The sequence below is a fragment of the Protopterus annectens genome, chromosome 2.part0 (genome assembly GCF_019279795.1).
Source record: "Protopterus annectens isolate FY-2018-M chromosome 2.part0, PAN1.0, whole genome shotgun sequence".
Lineage (NCBI taxonomy): Eukaryota > Metazoa > Chordata > Ceratodontiformes > Protopteridae > Protopterus > Protopterus annectens.
The window spans coordinates 1586238081-1586260690 of record NC_056728.1 but is presented as its reverse complement, the minus strand read 5'-3'; the positions used below and the strand labels follow the sequence as shown (position 1 = coordinate 1586260690).

The 22610-nt window shown below is 38.5% G+C and overlaps 1 protein-coding gene across 3 annotated transcripts in view; it reads left to right on the top strand.

Moving 5' to 3' along the window:
- Positions 1 to 13499: 13499 nt before the first annotated feature.
- Positions 13500 to 22610, top strand: part of LOC122793545 (ATPase family protein 2 homolog) — a 1053089-nt gene continuing 1043978 nt past the window's right edge. Inside the window, exon 1 of one of the 3 annotated variants that reach the window (XM_044061692.1) lies at positions 13500 to 13542. Coding sequence is in view for 2 of the 3 variants with exons in the window: in XM_044061689.1 (XP_043917624.1) it covers positions 13940 to 13951 (12 nt within the window). In the remaining variant the exon portion in view is untranslated. Of the gene's footprint in view, positions 13543 to 13849; positions 13952 to 22610 lie in introns of those variants that run through there. The other 2 variants (XM_044061691.1, XM_044061689.1) reach the window with 2 other exon arrangements.

Here is a 22610-nt window from a genome sequence, read left to right as displayed (position 1 = left end):
TTGGGTATGTTGTTTTTCATAAATTGCAGATGAAAGCTTTTATAGTGTAGGTAACTGTTATTAAAAGTTTTTTTATGATGAATCCTGCTTACAGATCTCTTCAGTACCTTAACACATTCTAAAGTGACATCCAAAAAGTTAACCTTTAAACCCACGTCACCTAAGGTAAATTATAGAAACTCAGAACCAGAATTTAAACACTCTGTAAACTCTTTCACCTGGTTGAGGTCACCTTCTAAGATGAAAAACAAGTCATCAACAAATCTTTTAAAAAAACAATTTACCCATAATAGGCTCCAAAAATGTGCATTCCCACCATCCAACAACAATGTGTGCGAATGAAGGGGTGGCCGGAGACCCCATAGCAACCCCTCTGTTCTGTTTATACACTTTATCAAACATAAAAACATTATTTTTCAACAGAACATCTATCAAATCACAGCAAAAGTTGCACTTGTCATTAGAGTGGTTGGAAAATCTCTCGATATATTGTCTTACATATTCTACTCCTGTTTCATTTGGAATACATGTAAAAAGTGATACCACATCAATGATGAACAAAATATGTTTTTGTGGGTCAAATGAGAAGGTGTCACTGAATTTCCTGAACTGTTCTAAAAAATCCCAAGAGTCCTGTAAAAAAGAGTTCATTTTACTGACTAAGGGGTTTAAAAAAGAATCAACCATACGGGAAATTCCTTCTGTGATGTAATTAGGCGCCGGAACAATGAGGGTGGTTAAGGTCTTTGTGGACCGTCGGTATTCCAAACAAAACCCCTAACTTGGGATTCTCAGTATTACAAAAATCATAAGAAATTTTGTCTAAATTAACACTCATTAAACTGTCAAACAAAAAGAATAAATTCTCTGATAGCATGTTAATACATCACTTACATTGGCTGCCCCATATTCTAAGGTGTTACTTAATATAGCTTCAATACTATGAATATACTTGTCTAGAGCCATCAAACCAAAGCACCACCTTTATCACTTTTCATAATTCTAACCATACTGTTGGACTTTAATTCATTCAGAGCAGATTTGTTCACTCATAGTTAAGTTAGAATATGAGGCAGCCAATGTAAGTGATGTATTAACATGCTTTCAGAGAATTTATTCTTTTTGTTTGACAGTTTAATGAGTGGTAATTTAGACAATTTTTTTTTTAATTTTTGTAATATTGAGAATCCCACGTTAGGGGTTTTGTTTGGAATACCAACGGTCCACAAAGACATTAACCACCCTCCATTTAGGCCCAGTTAGGAACATAATTTAAAATTATTATTTGAAAGGATGAAAAAAAACGGAGAAAAGGACAATTTTACACACAAATAAACCATTTGGTATGCACAAATGTGGAAGTTGTACCGTTTGCAGGTACATATTAGAGGGACCTTTCGTAAACTTGCCCCATTTGCCACACACTATTCCAGTGTCTGGTTATTTTAATTGTAAAACCAAAGGTGTGGTGTACATTGGGTTATGTTCTCATTGCACTGCATTTTATATCGGGATGACCACTCCAGGTTCAATGTGCCAGGAATAAAGAGCACTACTATAGTATAAAACAGAAGGATGGTAGAAATGCGTTTTTTAAACACACTTTGAAGTGTCCTAACTATAATAAGTTCCTGTTTTCAGTTCTGGAACAGGGAACACTCCATATAAAGGGTGGGGATTTTAAGACAGAGTTGGAAAAAAAAGAAGCACTGGGCAGATTCTGTTAAACTCTGACAAAGCACCAGGGTTGAATGATGTAGCTAACATCAAGTGTTTCTTAAAGAACCGCAGGGTTCATGGGTCTGTATTACAATGTCGAAACCTCACTTACACGAATCCCAAAAGGCCGACACATAAAGAGCAAACTGCAAGAACACCAAACGTCCTGAAGTGCGAAATTCAAAATACTGAAGTGCCATAGTTCACACCATGTTTAGTGAGGTAAAACTTCAGTAGCAGATTCCCTTATCCGGTATAGCTCCCTAAAGTAAATGTGCAATAGTTACTGACCTTAGGGTTAGAGTGCGGGTTAAGTTAAGTGCATATATAGTAATACATTCAACCTACACCTTAGGGTTAGAAGTAGGGTTAACTGAAGTGCATATATAGTACTACAGTTGTGTAGCCAAATAGATATGTAAGTTACACTTTTCCCGTACTTGGGTGTTGCTTGTTTATATTCAGATACATTTCTGTGTAATGCTTGTTTGATTAGGATATGGGATATATGGGTGAAATGTATGCATGGGTTAAGTGTGGATTATTTATTTTGTTTGGGTAGGCAGTATGTAGCGGGTGGTGGAGCTGGCCAACTATGGGAATTAGATATTCTGAATTTCACACTTAAGGATGTTTGCTGTTCTTGCAGTTCGCTGTTTATGTGTCGGCTATTTTGGGATTTGCGTGAGATTTCGGCATTCTAATATAGACCCGGGTTCACTTGAACAAATAGTTGTTAACAGAAGTGTATGTCCTTAATAGTTGAGTTTGTGATGTCATTTAATTGTGGAATGAAGAAGTATTTTCTGTTGGTTTATAGTTTTAAACTGAAAGTTTTTTATTGTTGGATGTATTGTTTTCTGATGAAGTCTAATGATGAAAGTGGAAAATAAATTGTTTATGCTAAAATTTGTGCCTCCTGTTCTCAGGTTAAGTTCCAATTCTTGTGGCGTGTTGTGATATTGTGGAAGTCTTAGTCTGTATTTGTGATTTATCCCTTTTGTAATATGTTAATATTGTTTGGGGACTCCATGATTGCGCTCAGTGTGCAATCATCAGCGAACATGGTCAGCCCCAAGGCCATCTACTTTCTCCTGGACTTCTGAAACATAAATTCCAAACAGTAGAGGGCCCAACACAGATCTTTGCAGTATGCCACTGGTAACTGGTCTACTGGTAGATGTGGAATCCCCAGCTTTGACGGTATGCATTCTGTTGGTGAGCCAGTTGGCTACCCATCTAGTGGCGTATTGGTTAATCCCTAGCTTGGAGAATTTCACAATAATATCCAAGTGGGGGATTGTGTCAAAAGTCTTGGCTAAGTCAAAATAGGCAGCATGTGCTGTTTTGCCTTCATCCAGGGCTTGGACGACACTCTCAAAGAAGTCCACCAGGTTCAGTAAGCATGATCTACACTTAACAAAGCCGAACTGGGTTGGGTCAAGAGTTTGAAGGCCACCTATGTCTTTTTGTTGATAAAGTCCATGATGATTCTTTCCATGGCCTTGCAGATAAGGCTGGTTAGGCTTATGGGTCTATAGTTAACAGGGTTGGGGTATGGACCCCTTTTGTGCAAGGGGGCTACTGTTGCTGTTCTTCACTCTGCTGGAACAAAGCCACTGCTCGGGCTGAGGTTAAAGAAAGTGCCAAGTGGTTCCTCTAGATCTTGTTTTAGAATGTTTAGTAAGCAGCCTGAGATGATATCTGGTGCCATAGAGGCCATGTTTATGGCCTTGTAGAGTGTGGATATGACCTGCTCTTTGGAGATACTAGGTAGAGGACTGGTGTCAGGTATGCTTTGGGGTATGGCTGGTGGGGACGGGGGGGGGGGGAGTTACAATTTCCTCAGGTTCAATATGAGAGGCACCGCCCAGTATAAGTTTGACATGTAGTTGAGTGTTCCCTTTTAGATTTTGAACATAGCTGAAGAATACTTTGATTATTCTTAGCTAGAGATGCTAATTTAGCTTTGTAACTCGCTTTAGAAAACTTTACAAGATATCTGATTTGCTTGCTCAAATTATGGAGGGTATTCTTCTTCTGCTGAGTAAGTTCCCTGTTTTCTTAGACATTAGTGTCTTCCTTTTGTTATATAATCTATTTATACTTGAGGTCCACAGGGTAGCCTTTTTTTTCGGGAGGATCTGGTTTTTTTCAGTCAAGTACAGCCAAATCTATACAGTTGTTAGGTGGTTACACAGGGCATTTGTATACTCCTCTGCATAGGAGTCATTGCTGGCTGTGTTAGCAGGGGGTTTGAAACTTTTTATGGCATTGCCTAGTAGGCTATAGTTTGCTTTGGAGACATTTTTCATTTTTTTTTTTATCTTGTGGGGGTGTCAGGTCTGATCGGTACTTTGAACAAAACAGATTTATGGTCTGACCTTACCAAGGGAGATCAACACACACAGGGGGTAGTACAGTGAGCCCTCATATTGTTGAGTACTGTGTCTTAAGACATTTGAGCCCCTTGTGGGTGTGCAGACTAGCTGTTCCAGGGCATTTGTATTAACAAAGTCCAGGAACCTCAGGGCAAGTCCCTTTTGTGGAGAGGGAGATACCTTTAATCTGTCTTGCTATTCCTGCAGGTTTTATGCTTCTTTGCAAAGTTCAGGCAAGAAAGACCAAAGGTAATTGTCACTGGCTATTAGTAGATAAGGGCATGGTGTCAGTACTCAGTGGTTGGGGCAACAACAGTATCTAACTTAGGACTTGTCTCCTTATATAGACTTCCAGTCCTGCAGAATCTCCTACTGTGGATCTCAGAAATAAATGAGGCTCTAGAAAGTCATGGAAGATCTGAAGCTCCAAGTGGAGAGACTTCTCCACATGAGTGGAATGGTACTCTCTACCATTCCAGACTGTTAGCTTGCATATGATCTGGACCTTTGTTAGGCATCTTTTTGATCTGGGCATCAGTTGCTCCACTGTCAGGGTGCATGTGTCAGTCAATTCTGCTTGTCACAACCTTGCAGAGGGCAGGATTGTAGCTCAGAATTGGCTTGGCTAATAGAGATGTTTCTTAAAAGAGTGCATTGCTGTCTGGCCTCTTTTGTAGAGCTGCTGCTGTCCTTAGAATCTGACTTTCTTGACTGACATATTTGCTGATTTCCCATTCAAGACTAGTTGTGCAGCAGTGTTGAAGGTTACCTGTTCAGAATAGGCTTTCTTGGTGGCCATTACAATTGCTCAAAAGTTGTCAGAGTCTTAGGCCTTTTTTTGCATAGGAAATGATTTCTGTTTTTCCATGAAGATAGTTTTCTTTAGGACTAACCCATGTTTTCTGACGTAATTAATTTTAGAGTTGTCCATGAATCTTATTCTGTTGGAACATAAATGAGGGAGAAGAGGCACTAAATTTGGCACACTGGATACTGTCTGCCAGTTAAAGTTTTTACTTGAAACATGTGCAGGACTTCAGGCAGACCTAACAGCTGTCGTCCTGTTTTGCTTATGGAAGAGAATGGCTCAAAGTTGTCAAACAAATCCTTAACAAGTGGGTTGCTGATGGGCATCAGCTTTTGCCATCAGTTATCATACTGCTCATTGGAAAATACTGTAGTCAAAGGTCACTCCATTATAGAAATGTTTTCTTTCATTATTTGCTTCAAGAATGTGTCTGTTACAGACAACTATTGCATTGCTATTTACTCTTCAGCACATACCTTCACCAGGCACTGTTACCTTGAACATGGCTCTAGGAGTCAGGCTTCTTTTGCTATGTGATATAGCTTCATGATTCCACCATTTTGAACATTGGCCCTTGGTCCAGTCTCTACCTTTACCACCTAGAGTTTCACTGCCTCAAGTTCCATCTAGATGTAGGTCACATCAGGGAGGCTTCATGGTGTTATCAGTAATGGATATTGATGTGTTTCTTTAAGGGTTCATATCATGATAGATACCAAACAAATATAAAATAAAATAAAATATCTTCCCATCATCACCATGTGTTTACATTGCCCCTAAGTCTAGCATTGGACAAGTATATACTTTATTTTATATTTATTTATTTGCAGTTTGTTTCCCAGGATAGTCCATTGGGCCACAAGGAGCCCATTTTCAATGGAGTCCTGGGGAGAAAAGCTCCAGAAAAATACAAATACATATTACACATTGCAAATATACATTACAGATTATCTCATAGGAATACATTACAGATTATCTCATAGGAATACAAAGTAAATATGGTAAGAAAAGGTTAACAATGATAGAATACATTAGTACAGTTTGTAAAACAGCAATAAAAAAATGTTTTTTTTAATACAAAAGTAGCAGCATAGGGTAACTGTTAAATAGTAGGTCAAATAGTTCAATAGAGCTATGAAACTATAGCAGGCAGTGATGGTGTATTTAGTTCTAGGATAGTAGGAAGTGGTAATAGAAGGATTAGGTAGGATGGGAACAGGAGCACTTCCATTGTGAAGTTAGGTGTGAGTGCAGGAAGGTTTTAAATGAGGAGAGACTGCTGGTGATGCGGATAGGAGATGGTAGAGAATTCCAGAGGCATGCAAGAGAGAAAGACATTAGATGATTCCCAGCTGGACATGTGGGTTTGTGCAAATCAATCAATCAATCAGTATGTGTACCATATGGTTCAGTACTTGGCCCACACCTTTTTTCTTGCTTATCAATTGCTTAACCTACAGCATCCCATCCCTTGACCAACTTGGGTATGCAAATGATCTCCTCTTAACTGAGTTCATTAACTGTACCTCTAAACCACAACATAAGCTACAGAACAATTTCACTATGCTTTCCAACTGGACTCACAACAACAGGCTGCTAGTAAACTTTAATAAATCAAGCATTATGCTGTTTGCCATCCCTCAAAAACTAATTATCATCCTTTCCTTGTTCATAGCAGGTAATTGATTGTGGCACTTCTATAGCATATTTCATTTCTCAGGGTTCTATTATTCTTAAACGTGAAGCTCGGCTTAGGCCCAATTATGCCTTGTAGGCTGTCAAGTCGTGGAAAGAATACCCCAATTTTTAGTAACAACATCACATACTACATTTATGTTGCTTGCAAACGTTAGTGGCATCCTAAGTGTATTGTCTGTGTGTATTGTGCCACAATCAATACCACTAATAAGTCTGACAGATTGGGTACATATATGTGCAGAGACTCTACAGCCTGTAATCACATACATAATGGCAGCACATTTACACATCCCTTTAGGAATTTTAGTTACAGTAGTAATTTTTATGCTGACTGCACTACATCAAACGTGGTCTGTTTTGCATATTGTATGGCATGCTACAGTTTCTACATAGGCAAGACTAATAGACGCCTAAAGGATAGGATCCTTGAACACTATAGAGACATCAGAAACGTTAAAGAAAGTAGTGCTATTGCCATGCATACTAAGAATACAGGACCAGAACATATCTACAAATTTTTAGTTTTAGAGATATTGTCTGAGAAACAGAGATGGGGTAATTTATCTAATGATACAGAAGCTGCCGAACAGAGATGGATCATACGATTTAATGCAGATAAACCCCCGGGTTTGAATCAAATGGTGTCGCTTAAACCGTTTTTAAAAGCTCGACCATTGAGGCATTGAGTTTTTTGTATGGCACGTCCAGTATATATATATATATATATATATATATATATATATATATATTTACAATTTTATAATTTTATACTTATGCATGTCTATATGCTGGTTTTATGTGTACGTCGATACTTAAGTATATTTTAGCATTCATTTATATATATTTCACTATTTATATTATGCCTATATACTCTTAGCAAGGCGTATGCATTAGCACATGTACTCATTGGTATCAAGTCAGATGTATTTTATATATATATTTTTTATAGATATATTTTATATATTTTTCTATGCATGTTTTAACAGAATTATTACCTTGGATAAGGAATGTGTGATATATGATATTCTTATTGCATTATTTAGTTTTATATTTTTTATTCTGCATTGGCAACTGTGTTTCTCTTTAATTAACAGTGATTAGGGTAATTGCCTGCATCATCATGTGACTGTTTCAAGTATTTAAGGAAGTGTGGAATTTCAACATTTGTCTGATGAAGGGGTTGATCCCTGAAAGCGCTAACCTGTGTACTGTTTGTACTTTTCTACTTAAATAAATCTCCTAGCTGTGGTACTGTCGGTGTTTCTTTATGTTTGTAGTTCCTTATTTTCCACTGACAGTTTTGTGCCTAGAGAGGACTCTGTGCATCCACTTTCTGTGTTAGCTTGTACTTCAGAAAAGTAGATACCAAACAGGAGAGGACCCAGGATTGACCCTGTGGTACTCCACTTGTCACTGGTCTGAAGTCGGATTTGGAGTCTGCTACTTTCACATTGTGGGTTCGGTCAGTGAGCCAGTTGGCAACCCATCTTGTGACATAGGGATTTATACCTAGTTTAGTGAGTTTATCTATAATTCCAGAGTGGGGGGTGGTGTCAAAAGCCTTGGCAAGATCTAGATAGGCTGTGTGAACCACCTTACCCTTGTCTACGGCTTTGGTGACTGCTTCAAAGAAGTCTATCAGGTTTAGGAGACATGATCTGCCTTTTACAGACCCGAACTGGGTGGGATCCAGAGTTTGGAGTTTACCAATGTCTTTGTTTATAAGTTCCATGATGATAAGTTCCATGGCCTTGCAGACCAGGCTCGTCAGGCTAAACGGGGTGGTAGTTCCCGTGGTGGCTCCCCCCCTTGTGGAGTGGGATAACCGTTGCTGTGCACCATTCAGCAGGCACAAACCCTGAGGTGAGGCTATGATTGAACATGGTACTTAGGTGGGGTGCCAGTTCGTTCTGTAGTTCGTGTAGAACGCAGCCTGGGATGTTGTCTGGTCCCATGGATGCTGTGTTCTTGGCTTTGGAGAGTGTGGTTTTTACCTGTGCAACCATGATTGCAGGAACTTTGCATTCTTCCGGTATAGAGATGGGCTCTTTAGGGGGTGAGAGGGGGATAAAGTTAGCACTGCACCTATCTGCCAGGATGTTGGCAATATCAGTTGGGTCTGTATATTTAGTGCCATTCTGCTGTAACTCAGAGCAGATCTGAGTGTTGCCATTGAGATTCTTGACATAGCTATAGAATGCTTTGTGGTTGTCTTTAGAATCAGTGGCGATTTTGTTTTCGTAACTAGCTTTGGAGGATTTTATCAGGGATCGCAGCTTCTTACTGAGGCTGACCAGGGAGCTCCTCCACTCGTGGGATTTTCCTCTCTTTTGCAAGAGTTTCTTCCTTCTGTTGTACAGTTTGTTTATGGCAGGGGACCACCAGATTGGCTTCCTTTTTTGGAGGATAGCGTCTTGGTTCTGTTTGGGATAGCACGATCCATGCACTCATGTAAGTGCTTATAAAGTGCATTTGTGTAGGATTCAGTAGTCATAACTGTATTGTCCGTCTGCATGGGTGTCATGAAGTTCACCACTTTTGTCTTAAGAAGCATGAAGTTGGCTTTGGAGAAATTTTTTACCATGGTTTCCTTAATGGGGGGGGGGGGGGGGGTGGAGGCAGGATGTGGATATCTAGGGTAATTAGCTTATGGTCGGATCAGACCAATGAGGCGTTGACTTCAGGTGTGGAACACCGGCCACTCATATTGGTAATGACTAGATCTAGGATATTGTTGCCCCTGGTGGAGGTGTGGATAAGTTGATCCAGGGCATCGGAGTTTATGAATTCCAGAAAGCGTTGAGCGCAGGAATTGGTACATGAGTAGTTTTCCCAGTTAATGGTGGGGTAGTTGAAATCACCCATTATTAGGGTGTTTGGTTGAACCCTAATATTTTCCAATACATCAGGAAAAGAGGAGTGGGAATCTTGTGGCATGGTGGGTGATCTGTAGCAAGCTACAATTTGGATTGCAGTTTTGTCCAGAGTTAGTTGCACTTGGATAACCTCGGCTGCATTATGCTGAGCAACTAGCCTGGAGCTGTGGATATCCTTAATGAATATGGACACACCTCTGCCTTTGGTGTTCTGGTCCAGGTTACATGGCCGAAAAGTGTGGTATGAGTTATAGCTTGGTAGTGCAGGGGTGCTCTCTGGAGCCTTGAACCAGGTCTCAGTCACTGCACAGATATCGATGTTCTCCATTTTAAGGAGTGCCTCGAGTGAGTGCATTTCGAGATTTAGACTTCTAGCATTGAGTAAAGTAAATAAACAAAAATACTTTGGAATTAGTTAGGCACTGCCCTTTGCAAAATGCACTGAAAAGGTTGTGAGAAAACACTTGCCAACTAAGGCTTTGCTGCAAAATCTTAGTATCCCCCCCCCCGGCCCTGATGTTTGGAGAGCAATAGCCAGAAATGAACTTTTCCATTACGACTTTGCTGTCTAGTGCTAATACACACAAATATCATGTGGCTGAAAATTCTGTAGGTTTGTTTTGCTAGGCAATGCACATCTCCATCACTGAAACCTTCTGAGTGTTTCAGCTGGCTAGCAGTTCAAAGAAGAGTTACATTAATTCTCAGCACAATATTATTTAAAATTGTTCTTCGCAATCTTTGCCATCACTCCAAAAATAAAACAAAATTACCCATCAAGAATCAATTACACACACACACACACACACACACACACACACACACACACACACACACACACACACACACACACACACACACACACACACACACACACACACACACACACACACACCCAAGGGCAGGCAGGATGATTCCATCACTTTATTCAGAATCAGATTCAAATCAGTCATTGGTTAAAAGGTATTTTCCAAGTTGGAGGCCAGCTTTCTGGAATAGTCTCCCAGGAAACAAGAAACGCTGAGTGGATTTAAGGCTGAACTAACTAAACATCTTCATAATAAATCCAAATGTGTGATGGTTAAAACTTTAAGTACAAATGTCAACTTAAAACTTTAAGTACAAATGTCAACTTAAGCTTACTTATATGCAAATGCCCATGTCAGAAACATAGTCTGTGGGGGTGAAGGAGGCAACTGCCCCAGGTACACAGTGTTAGGGAGTGTGATCAGCCATCTGAGACCTGACCGATACAGCTATCCTGATATCTCTTTAATTCATGCTGGCTTTTAAAAGCTGTATTACATTTGTTGTCAAACATGAGTGCTGTAGAGCTCCTTATGTCATCTACGTTCTAGCAAGTTTGCCACAGATTAGAAGAAAAAGATTTTTTTTTGAAAACCAAAACCTGAGCACTGTATCACTCCATTTAGAATATAAATTGTAGCAACTGCTTACTACATTTACAGAGCTGTTTGCTACAGTTTAAAAGAAAACAAAGATTTGCTGTTTCTACTTTTTTTTTCCACAAGTAAAATCTGAAGAAGGACAATCTTAGGGGAGGATACAGAAACGGGACCTGACTGGCCCTGCATTTCAGGAGCACCTGGTACTAGATTGTGAACTTTTTTTGTTGTTGTTGCACCTGCACCGAGGAAGGGAAGTGTGGGAAGCAAGACCTAGTTGGCTGAAGCACAAGTTCCAGATTACAGACCATGTAGATTTTTTTTGCTTCTTAGTCCTGATGTTAAAGGACTTCATACCAAAGAATTGCTCCAAGTGCTGTATGAGCTTACTTACTCCATATGTACCAGTAGTGTGTACCTTTCTTTAATGTAAATAAGCTTGTTAATTTATATATTTCTCTTTTATACTGCTTCAGAGCCTGACTTGAGGCTGAAAAGTGCTGGCTGACCAGCCAACCCACCCAGTTATCAAATAGCAACCAAACAACCAATCAGTCAGTCATTAATCATTCCCTGGCTTGTTAAATTTCAGTGGCTAGGGTGATGGCTTGTAGTTCTACCATGGAAGGAGCGTCTTTTTACCACAGCTTTGGCTTTTCCTCTTAATAGGTCTTACAAGCAATGCATGCCTGTCTAATAGAGTCAAATGTATCAGTTTTATCAAGGGTGGACTGCCTGAGGGCAGAGGCACAACAGTTTTGTCCCAAGAAGAAGAGAGCAGCCTGATTTCAAATGTTGATAAAAAAGCCGAATAAAATCACACTGCTTTTATTAAAATACTCCAGTGAGTGATTTTTTTTCTCCACAATTAGTTAGAGACTTCTGAAGTCTCTAATTGTGGAGACACGAAAGCACTTACTGGAGTATTTTAATAAAAGCATTGTGATTTTATTTGGCTTTTTTTATTATTATTTTCAGTATCAAGTCCATTTTACTGTTCTGATCTCAAATGATCCTGGGCTTCATTCTTATCCTAGACAAATAGCCAAGCATTATATTCCCTGCACTTGTACGACAGGCCTACTGTGAAATATGTTTGACTTTGTTTTTGTGCTGCAATCCCCCCTCACTCACCTGCAGATTCACATTGTTTTCATGTTGATCCGTTTTTTTTTTCCATGTGGGAATCTTGCTGGGCAGCTGTTGCCTTTCAGGAGAGAATTTCCTTTCAGTGTATTAGATGAAGTTTATCCACGCTTGAAAAAGAGTTGGGAAGCAGAGAATCTATTTTATTGCAAATGGGCTGAAATGATCTTGCTGTTGCCTGGTCTACCCTGCCACGTTTGCATGCAATGGCAGCAAGACTGGCAGGACAGGTTAATGTGTGGCGCTGCCTTACATCTGAACAGATCGCATGCACTGTGGGTATGTTACTGTATTATAAAACATCATAGGTGAACGATCGCACTATGATGTTTAAGTACATTGAAACTTCTTTTGTTTCAGTTGTCGGAATCAGAGAAGAGAGAAAAAAATAGTTTTATGTGTATTTTTTCACATTTTTACTTTTGTCTGAGTTTGTGCAACCTTGGAGTTAGTGTGTGTGTGTGTGTAATATGTACACAAATATATATATATATATATATATATATATATATATATATATATAGTCAAGACAGACACACACATAAATGGAGAGACATCAGCGTGTGAAGCTTTCACATCAGAGGGTACAGGTAGACTTTCAGTCTACAGAAATAATTACTTTTTTAGTGTTTGATCATGTTACTTACAACAGTTGTTTGCAGATGTGATACTTTTTACAGGTTGAGATGATTTAGTTACATGTTTAGCAGTATGCAGTTATTTGCAGTAGAAAGAGAGGGTATTACCCTGATCTCCCCCAGGAGTTCTGCTTCTTTGTCTTCTCCCTTGCCCATCCACTGAGACCAGAGCGTTGGCCCTTGTCCACTCAGTCTTCTTCCTTTTTTCCTTTAGGAAGTTCTCCCACAACACAACAGATAAATCCAGGTTAATGATACATTCGGCTAATATTCTGTATTTATGCCACTTGGGCAGTCTTACATAATTTAGTTTTTAATGCTTTCTACATGAACAGCAAAGGATTGGATAAGACCCAGAACAGAAATAATAAAATAGTATTATTGTGTGTATATACCAGTGTGTATGTATATATGTGAGCATTAGTCACTGTTTTTGTCTAGATCTACTCTTTCTTGGTGTGTGGGACACATAGTGCATGAGGAAGAAATGTGTATAATTGATAGCAGAATAGATTAATTTTCTTATGCAGAAAGATTACATAAAAGAGCATATCAATCAGTTTTAATTATGCTGATGGCAGGTAGGTGATATCAACCTTGTTAAACAGGAGGCAGTTGTTTTTTGCATTTCATCTTCTTTGAAATTTGGCCTGGTGGAAAGTACTATGTTGGCATAATTTTTCTGCCTATCTAGATCGTTGTTATTGTTACAGATGTTTCCACCTTCTTCGTACTTTCTGTTCCTAAGTAATGTTTTCACTCTTAGTCCTGAGTGTCTTCCATTTTCTTCCTGACTGGCATTAGTTTACAGGTCAGTCGCAGGTCTGAACTGTAGCTGCTTGTAATCTGGCTTTTGGTTATTACTTGTGTGTAAGTACCATGCCTGTTTTTTTTTTATTTGATCAACTTTCTAGGATATTTAGTAGATTTTACAAAAGAGAGGCTAGCAGATTTTATTTTATTTTTGGTTTGCTAATATTCATTTTTATTTTATTAAGTAAATGCTTTGATATGTCTTTTTTTGTTGACCTTGAAGGGTCTGTGTTACTGTAAACCAGCAGCACCAACACACCCCACCCCCACCAGAATGAAAATTTGTTTTGACGTGTATTTAGGAAGCTGCTTTTAAGGAGACGTGTACCTGCAGAGCTCAGCTGAACAGCACTTCCTGGCATCTGAAAAGAAAGACAGGGAGTCTAAGCTACCTGAAAGGATTATTTGGCATTCCTGTGGCCGAGGGGCATAGAGACTGCTTGAAAAAGAAGTTATGAAGGTGCTGGTGAGAAAAACACATCCTATCCATGTTTTTCCAGGTGTCTCTTATGTAATCTTTACTTTGTAAAAATAAACGAGTCAGCAAATCCAGTCTTTATTCCAACAGATAAGCAACAACAAAAGGACAGAGCCAGGCTTGCTCCAGATTTTCAGAAGTTGTCCTTACTTTGGTTATTGCAACGGGCACTTAGCTTAATAAGTTTGTTAATTGCTACTATGAGTTATATTCCATTGCATTCAAAAAATTATTTTATTAGGAAAGATAAAAATTGCTTTATTCCTCCTAGTAAGTTTAATATTTTTATGACATGATAAAAATTTATAATAGGGTACATTTTATCCTGTGAATACTGCAGTAAAGCACTCAGATGTTCAGAGACTTACTGTGCCTGCTTAGCTTTTGCAGTCTGACTGAAGTGCCACTGCTTTGTAAATAATTGGAGCCTGAGGTTTCCATAATGATCCAAGCATTCTTCTACTTTTAAGGTTTCTGCAAAGTTGCATAAACTGTACTTTTGACTACGTTACTGTATGAGGCAAAGTTAACTATAGCCCTTCAAGCTTTATTACTTGGTATGAGTAGCCTTCCCCTGCCACAGTGTTTTACTTGCCAACATGGGGAGCCAAAGCTCCAGCAGACACTCATATGCTCCAATTACTTATGGTCTACAGACTCTTCTATGGAGTCATGTGTGAAAATCAGTTATGCAGTTTCTAGGTACTAGTGTTATAGATCCTATAATCACCTGTTCCTCATTCCATCTCTTGATCTAAATTAAGGTTATGGAGTTTTCTCTTAATGCAGTTGTTTCCTGTTTGGTGTGTATATTGTTATCCGTCTTGAGGTTTATAAAAGACATTATGACAATATCTGTTACTATAAGATACTGCCAGTATAGCCATAGGTTCTGCTTATGGCCAGGTTTGCTTGTGTTATCCTTTCTCTCAGCTTTTCCTGAAAACATTTGTTAACTTCTGCTTTTTCACTGAATAAATCTTTTTGGTATCTTTTTGTAATACTGAAATGTAGTAAGGAAATTGGTATACCTGCTCAAATACTAATATAATTGTCATTTTGCAATGTACAGTAAGAAACATTGAACAGAAAAACACCAAGCCATAAGTAATAGTTGCTTGTTAGCATACCTCCCAACCATACCGAATTACTCGGTTTTTACCGAGTTTTGGGGTCCAAATAATGGGGGTGCCATGATTCCCGAGTGGCATCCCTTCATTTACGATTTTTTCCCAGCTTTGTTTTATTTTTTTTTTTCTTTCGTGTTTGAGCTGACATCATCACGTGCGTGATGACGTCAGCTCCGTCAGCCTGATTTGGGATGGGCGGGTGGCCTAATGGCCAACACAAGGTGCGGGGTTTGAGTCTCACAAGGGATAATTGGCTAGGCTTAAAATGGCTCACAAGGGCAGTTAGCTTAGTACTAACCTATGAACGAAGTACTATGAACCTAGTAATTGAGCTCAAGGGCTCACGTGCAGCATTTCTACTGTTTGAATGGATTTGGATTTCCAGCTGTCTGTGATCGGGAAAGTACAGCATGGGTATAGTACTGCAGAGCTCTTCATTTGAATATTTCTAGAGTGGAGTTAAAGGTATTTATTTTTTGGATAGCTCATCTGTGTTTTCAGAGGCATGTGTGTGCGAGTGGGAAGTGCAATATATTTTCCAGAGTGGAGTTAGCTCCGTATGATAATGATACTGCAAACAAAGAGCTCTTCGTAGCTTTAAGGTATTTTGGAGCAGAGCAGTTATTCTAAGTGCAGCGTTCATCTGTATTTTGGTAATGGTACTGCAGAGCTCTTTGGAGCAGTTATTCGAAGTGCATTTTGGTAATGGTACTAAGGTATTTCAGCGTTCGTCTGTATTTTCAAAATTTTTCGAAGCAGTTATTCAAAGTGCAGCATTCATTTGAATATTTTCAGAGTGGAAGTGAGTGTGTGTGTGTGTGTGTGTGTGTGTGTGTGTGTGTGTGTGTGTGTGTGTGTGTGTGAAGTACCCAGGCTCAAACCCTGTACCTTGGGTACAGGTAAAAAGAGCCTAAAGTCCCTAGCCACCACCACTTGTGAATTTATGCCTCATATTTTTGTTCTGTTCCTCATTAAATATGTGGTTTTCAGGATTTTTATGGCAAATCACTGAAGGATTGAATTCACTAAATAATGACAGGCATTTGAATTTCAGACTTCATATTCTTCAGAAAATAAATGGTAACAGGAAACCTTTTATTCTAGCAATTTTCTAAGTTTATAAGATCAGTATTTGAAATTTGTCCCTATTTTGGGGCTGTATTTCCCCCATTGTTTGCTTTGTCCAGGTTTTTTGTGCTAAGACATTGGGAGCTATGTGAGAAGTGAGAACTGAATTCTGTATTCCCCCATTACTGGCTTTGTCCATGTTTTTTGTGCTAAGAGGTTGAGAGCTATGGTGAGAAGTGAGAACTGAATTCACTAAATGATAGCCATTTATGTTTCAGTCTTCCTGTCTTTCAGGAAAGTGCTGATTTGGCATAGTAGTATGTTGCTCTGACTGTAGTGCACAGGGTCCTGGGTTCAAGACTTGGCAGTGAAATACACCTTGGTAGCACAACATTTTATTCTAGCAACTTTCCAAAATTATACAAGCAATGTTTAAAATGTGTCCCTAGTTTTTGGCCTTTTGTCCGCCCCCCCCAAAAAAACTGAAATTAAAAATAAGTACAGGAAGTTGTGCAAGATGCCTAAGGCTTACACTACTGTCATTATATATATATATATATATATATATATATATATATATATATATATATATATATATATATATATATACACACACACACATATATATATATATGTATATATATATATATATATATATATATATATATGTGTGTGTGTGTGTGTGTGTGTGTGTGTGTGTGGAAGTAGACTTTTATGATGGAAATGTTCTGATTTGGGCAGTTTTGTCATTATTGGTTCATGCTTTTTGTTTCATTGCCTACTGGAAAAATGTTCAAACAATAAATTTAAAATGCTCTCTGACTTAAGTCTAAAAACTGTGCTGTATTGTACAAGGAATATAATTTAATAAAGTCAGGAAGGTGTATCAAAGATCGCATGTATGTTTCTTGTTTTTTGTGCAAGGGGCCTTTGATTTGAAAACAGCCCAAAGGTAATCTTTATCCACCACTGGCCAGATGCATTTTCTTTGATGTGGTGTGGGTTTCAGTGCTATTTCAGTGAATGTGAGTTTCAAGGGCAGAGAAGTTTTAATGCCAAGTTTATTTTCATTGTGAGGCAGTATTGCTTTGTTTATCAGATACCTATTAGTGTTTGTGCATTGTGCTATAAAATGTAAAAATAAAATCCAAATAATCATTGTAGAAGTAAAGCAGTATGCACACATTAGTGTTTATGGTAAATGGGGTGACATAGTCGGGTAATGGGACATTGGAATGGTTGCAGGGGGACTCTGGTGCCATATTTTGTTGTCTGTTCTTCAGTTTGCATTTGAAAGTTGGTATCCCATAACTCCAATGGAGTGGGTGGGGTTATGTAATTATGTATGCAAATTTTATGTTAATCAGTGTACAGATTTGTACCTATTGTTCATGGGCCTTGTCCAGATTTTTGATGTTTCCAGGTTGAGAGGTATGCTTGTCAGTTAGGTCAATAAACTCCTCCTTCATGGACAGTGTTCAGCCATATCCTGGAACATGGCGGCAAGGATAAATGCCATGTGTATGAGTAGCTTGGACTCGCCAGTAAACCAGCATCTCTTTGGAGAGTTTATAAAATACCAGAGTACCCCTAGGAAACCCATACAGGCTTTACAGAGGTAGTAAATTAAGGTTGGTAGTCAGCATTGAATCCAGCACTCCTGAACATTGATGTCAAAACTTACTTTCATGTGGGGGCTGAAGTCCTGTGCTCTCTACCTCTCAATTTTTCATTTATTTTCAGAATGCCTAGATTTTTGTCTTATACTTTTGGTGTGTTCCTCACAAAATGTGCACTTTTCTAGCAAATAGTTGAGAACTGAAATCACTAAATGATGGCGTACGTTTGAATTTTAGAAAATGTTTGCTAGTTCAAAACTATTTATTCAACATCTTTGTAAGTTTATAATAGCAATATTTAAACTCTGTCCCTGATTTTGGGTCTTTATCACCCAGTTATCTTTGGCTTTGTCCAGATTTATTGTACTTATAGACTGAGAAGTATGCCGTCTGTTTACATACCTGACTGTTGTCACACATCTCAAAGATCACATCCTACTGAAATGGGTGGGGGGCATCCTTTGTCTACATTTTATCTCTCACAAGTTGTGTTTGGTTTCTTTAATGCGTTATTTGCAGTTGACCCCTTCCGATTCTGTCTGGTTAAATTTAGTGCTTATAGTATGTAACTCAATTTTGCTTATCTTGCATTATTGCAAATTAGCCCCTGTAAGAGATCAGTGTTTACACTGAATGGTGGCTGTGCATTGCTGGCTCCCAGCTCCAAAAGGATACAGGTTGGGTATGTTCAAAACAGTTTTGCAAAATTCTCCATTTTTATTTCAAAACCATAGTAGTATCAAATGTTGAAAAACACCTTGGAAAAGTTCATGACAAATATAATTCAGACCTTCACCAGAGGTTACAAAGATTAGATAGCAGCATAGTTGGCAAACCTCTCATATTCATTTATAATCTGAGCTTCACCACTGATTACAGACCTCTCAACTGTTCCTATGTTGAAGTAACATTCCTATTTTCCGGCCCAATTTGCCCTTGTACATGATGTACCTATTTTTATTATTTATTTATATGTCCAGGCATGATTTACCCTGTCACACAGCTTTCTGCATTTCTCCATGTCATGTAATTTTTTTGAAGCTGTCTAGCACATAGAAGACCATACTACACCATACTAGTGGCAACAATAATTTGAAGAAAGCGGACACGTATCTTACATCTCCCTTTTTCAGATGCAAAAATAAATATTACCGTGTGTGGTAACATTTTTTAGTACAGTATATTGAAGTCTACTAATTTTACAGTGTCTCTTCAACAGTGTGATTATATTTTTCTATCATTTTGCTAACTCTGTTTTTTATTTTTTTGATTATAAATTTTTATTAATTGTTTTCTTTATTTTCAACAATATTCAAATTTAGTAAATAAAACTTAAGAATATAGCAGAATGTTAGAGTAGAGTTTTTATTTATTTATTTTACATTTGTTAACCGGGAATGTCTGACTGAGTCGAAGACCTTTTTTAGCAGAGGCCCAAGGAGAAAAGCTCCAGTTTATGCAGATTACATTAGTCATTATACAAATATTATATAAGTAGAAAATGGCAAACAGCTAGATGACAGCAACAGCATTTTTTAAAAGTAATAGTAAATATAAAAAAGCATAGTAAAACAGCAACATAGGAGTAAAGTTTTTTTTTTGTTTACAATTGATAATATAGGATAACAGTAAAGTATAATATAGGATAACAGTAAAGTATAAGAGAGAGAGGAATACATAGATTAGCAGAGTGTTATCAAGGTGGGTTTGAACAATGGCAGATCCATTGCCCTCTGAAATATTCTTTTAAAGTTAGTTTAAATTGTTTGGAATGTGTGAGTGTTTGAATTTCAAGAGGAAATTTGATATGTATGTGCTATTTAGTATTCATATTTTATGCTAATCAGCTGTCCAGATTTTTGGGTGGATGTACCTACTTTTCAAGGACCTTTGTATCTATTTTCAATGTCTGTAGGTTAAAAGATATGCGGATACCCTGACTTATAGCTTTAAACATTCTGTCATCAAAACACTGATTTTCTTCCCTATCTACAGACAATGACTTCTGTCAAAATGCTAACAGAAATAATAGAGAAGATTATGTCTGAACCGATAACAGAGTACATTACAAAATATGATATGATCTGTGATGAGCAACATGGCTTCAGATCAAACATAAGTATACTCACTGCCATCTACAATTTGACAGACAGTATTTTCTCAAACATGGAGAAAAGTATGTTAACTGGCACAATTTTTTTGACCTCAAAAAGGCCTTTGATGCAATGGGCCACCATATGCTGCTTCACAAATTAGCTATTATTCGGCTATGTAGTAATATTTTTAGTGGTTCCAAAGTTGCCTTATTGGCAAGACCATTCAGATTATTTACTCCAGGTAAGCATTCCATTATAGGCACAGGACAGTACGCAAAGGTGTCCCTTGGGGTTCAGTATTTAGTTTGTTCCTGTTTTCATTCTTCATTCACATTGTTACCCAGAATATCCCACTGAATAATTGCATCTTTTAAGCAGATGATATTGTACTCACCAAAGGAAATAAAATCACCATCACTCCAGCCAGTATTTTGCAAGAGGGTTTTAAATCTTTGTAGAACTGGCTTCATAACCAATTTAGCTGTGAATATTGGAAAAAAAACATAGTCGTGCTATCTGCTGCAGTACAGAAACTCAAAAATGTGCATCCAAATAATATCAAAGAACCCTCAGGAAAACACTGGCTATGGACAAGTGAACAAAAATAACTAGGAATCACCCTTAACCCTCATCTCTGTTTTTACATGCACAATGAGTCCCAAGTTAGTAAAGTTTTAACCCAACCAGAGCTTTCTTAATAGAAGCTAAACAGTCTCTTGATATAAATGTACTCCTTCTCAGACTTCAGTATGGTTCTCTGTTATTTCCATGTGCTGTGCTTGGAAAACCTTCTTAATTCATTCTGTAGGGAAAAAAATCTCAGATTGGTCAATCTAACAAATAACAGAGAGCATTATTGCATTACATTGCAAAAAAAAAAAAATGTCTTCTTGTCATCCAGGCATCACCACTGAGCACCCTTTTCAATCACAGCCTAAACAGTGGCTTCGTCATGGTGGAATGGAAAGCAGCTACCCCCATGCCTTTGCACAAAGGGGGTGCATCCATGGATGCCGGGATCTGTAGACCCATTAACCTGACCAGCCTTATCTGCAAGGCCATGGAATGAGTCATCATGGATCTTATTAACAAAGATATAGGAAATCTCCAAACGCTCAACTCCACCCAGTTTGGTTTTGTCAAGGGGAGATCATGATTGTTAAACTTGGTGGACATCCTTGGGACAGTCACTAGAGCCCTAGACAAGGGCAAATGTTTGTGTACAGCCTACCTAGACTTAGCCAAGGCTCTTGACACAATCCCGCACTCAAGCATCATTGATAAACTCATCCAGCTGGGTATCAAGCTATATATTGTCAGGTGGGTTCCAAACTGGCTCACACGGTCAGAATAGGGGACTCCACCTTCTCCAGCATACCTGTAACCAGTGGTGTTCCACAGTGAATGGTTCTGGGACCCCTACTGTTCGGAATCTACTTCTCCAAAGTACCGGCTAAAACCAAAGGACTGTGGCTGATGAAGTTTGCTGATGACTGCAAACTGGGAGCAATCATTGAAACCCCTAGCGATATCAACATCCTGCAAGAAAGGTCTTATGCAGACTAGTGACTGGTGGCAAAGTCATGATCTTAAACATAATACAAACAAATGCATTATCATCCCCGTCAGTAAGGATGATGTTTCTGCAAACTACCACATCAATAGCAATACCCTAAACACACAGTTAGTGGTGGGAGATCTGGGTACACAGGTTAACAGCAACCTTAACTTCTATCACCATATCTCCACAATGGTAAGAAGAGCATTTTATATTGCTCATCGCATAAGTAAGGACATTGCCTCCAGAAAAAAAAAGAGATTATAAGCCCCCTGTACTCTTGCCTTATCAGGCCAATAATAGAGTACAGTACTCCCTTTGGTATGTTCCTTTCCAAACACCTGCAGTAATTGGAGAGGCCACAAAGGTTCTGTACAAAGAAAATTGAGGGTCTTCAAGGTCTCTCTTATGCGGTCAGACTGAAATCATTGTCACTTTACTCTGTGTTGTACAGACTGCTCAGAGGTGACCTGTGCCTTGCATACAGATTAATCTCTGACCCAGCTTTAATGGAAATGCTGCACATTCACAAGTCAAATGGCACACAGGTCATTCGCTCAGAGGACCTTAACCTGGTAAGTGACAGCAACAGAACTTGCTGGAGAGACAGATTTGTCTCACAGAGGTTACCCCACCTTTGGAACAAGCTAACTATTCATGTTAAACAAAGCCCCTCATTGTTCCTATTTAAGCATAATGTGGACAATTGGATGGGTAACCGTAAATTTGCTTCGGTGGTTCCACCTATGTCCCTCTTGGACAGGGGCAATAGGTGCTGCTTTTAGTGTCTGTTTGAACCAGACACCTTCGGGAACATGGGTTGAATTTGGCTAAGCTTTTAATGGCCATTAGACTAGTAACTTCCTATGATCTTTTTCTCAACACACATGCTTTTAAAATGCTCCATGAAAGATATTGCCGTACTTTCCTTCACAAACTGTGCATTAAACTCCAAAGCTAATCCTTCAGGAAAACTGATTACATACAGTTAGCTAAACTACCATATTCTCTAGCCACATGTGAAATGGCTTTTTCCAAGTAGCACAACTAACTTGAAAAGCATCCCCACGCATAACTGAAGAATTGAACAGGTTCAGTTGTTAAAAAAAATCTTTTGAGTTGTACCTTATAAAAGAAAATAAATGTTAAATGCTTCAGAGATGAGGCCAGTCACTC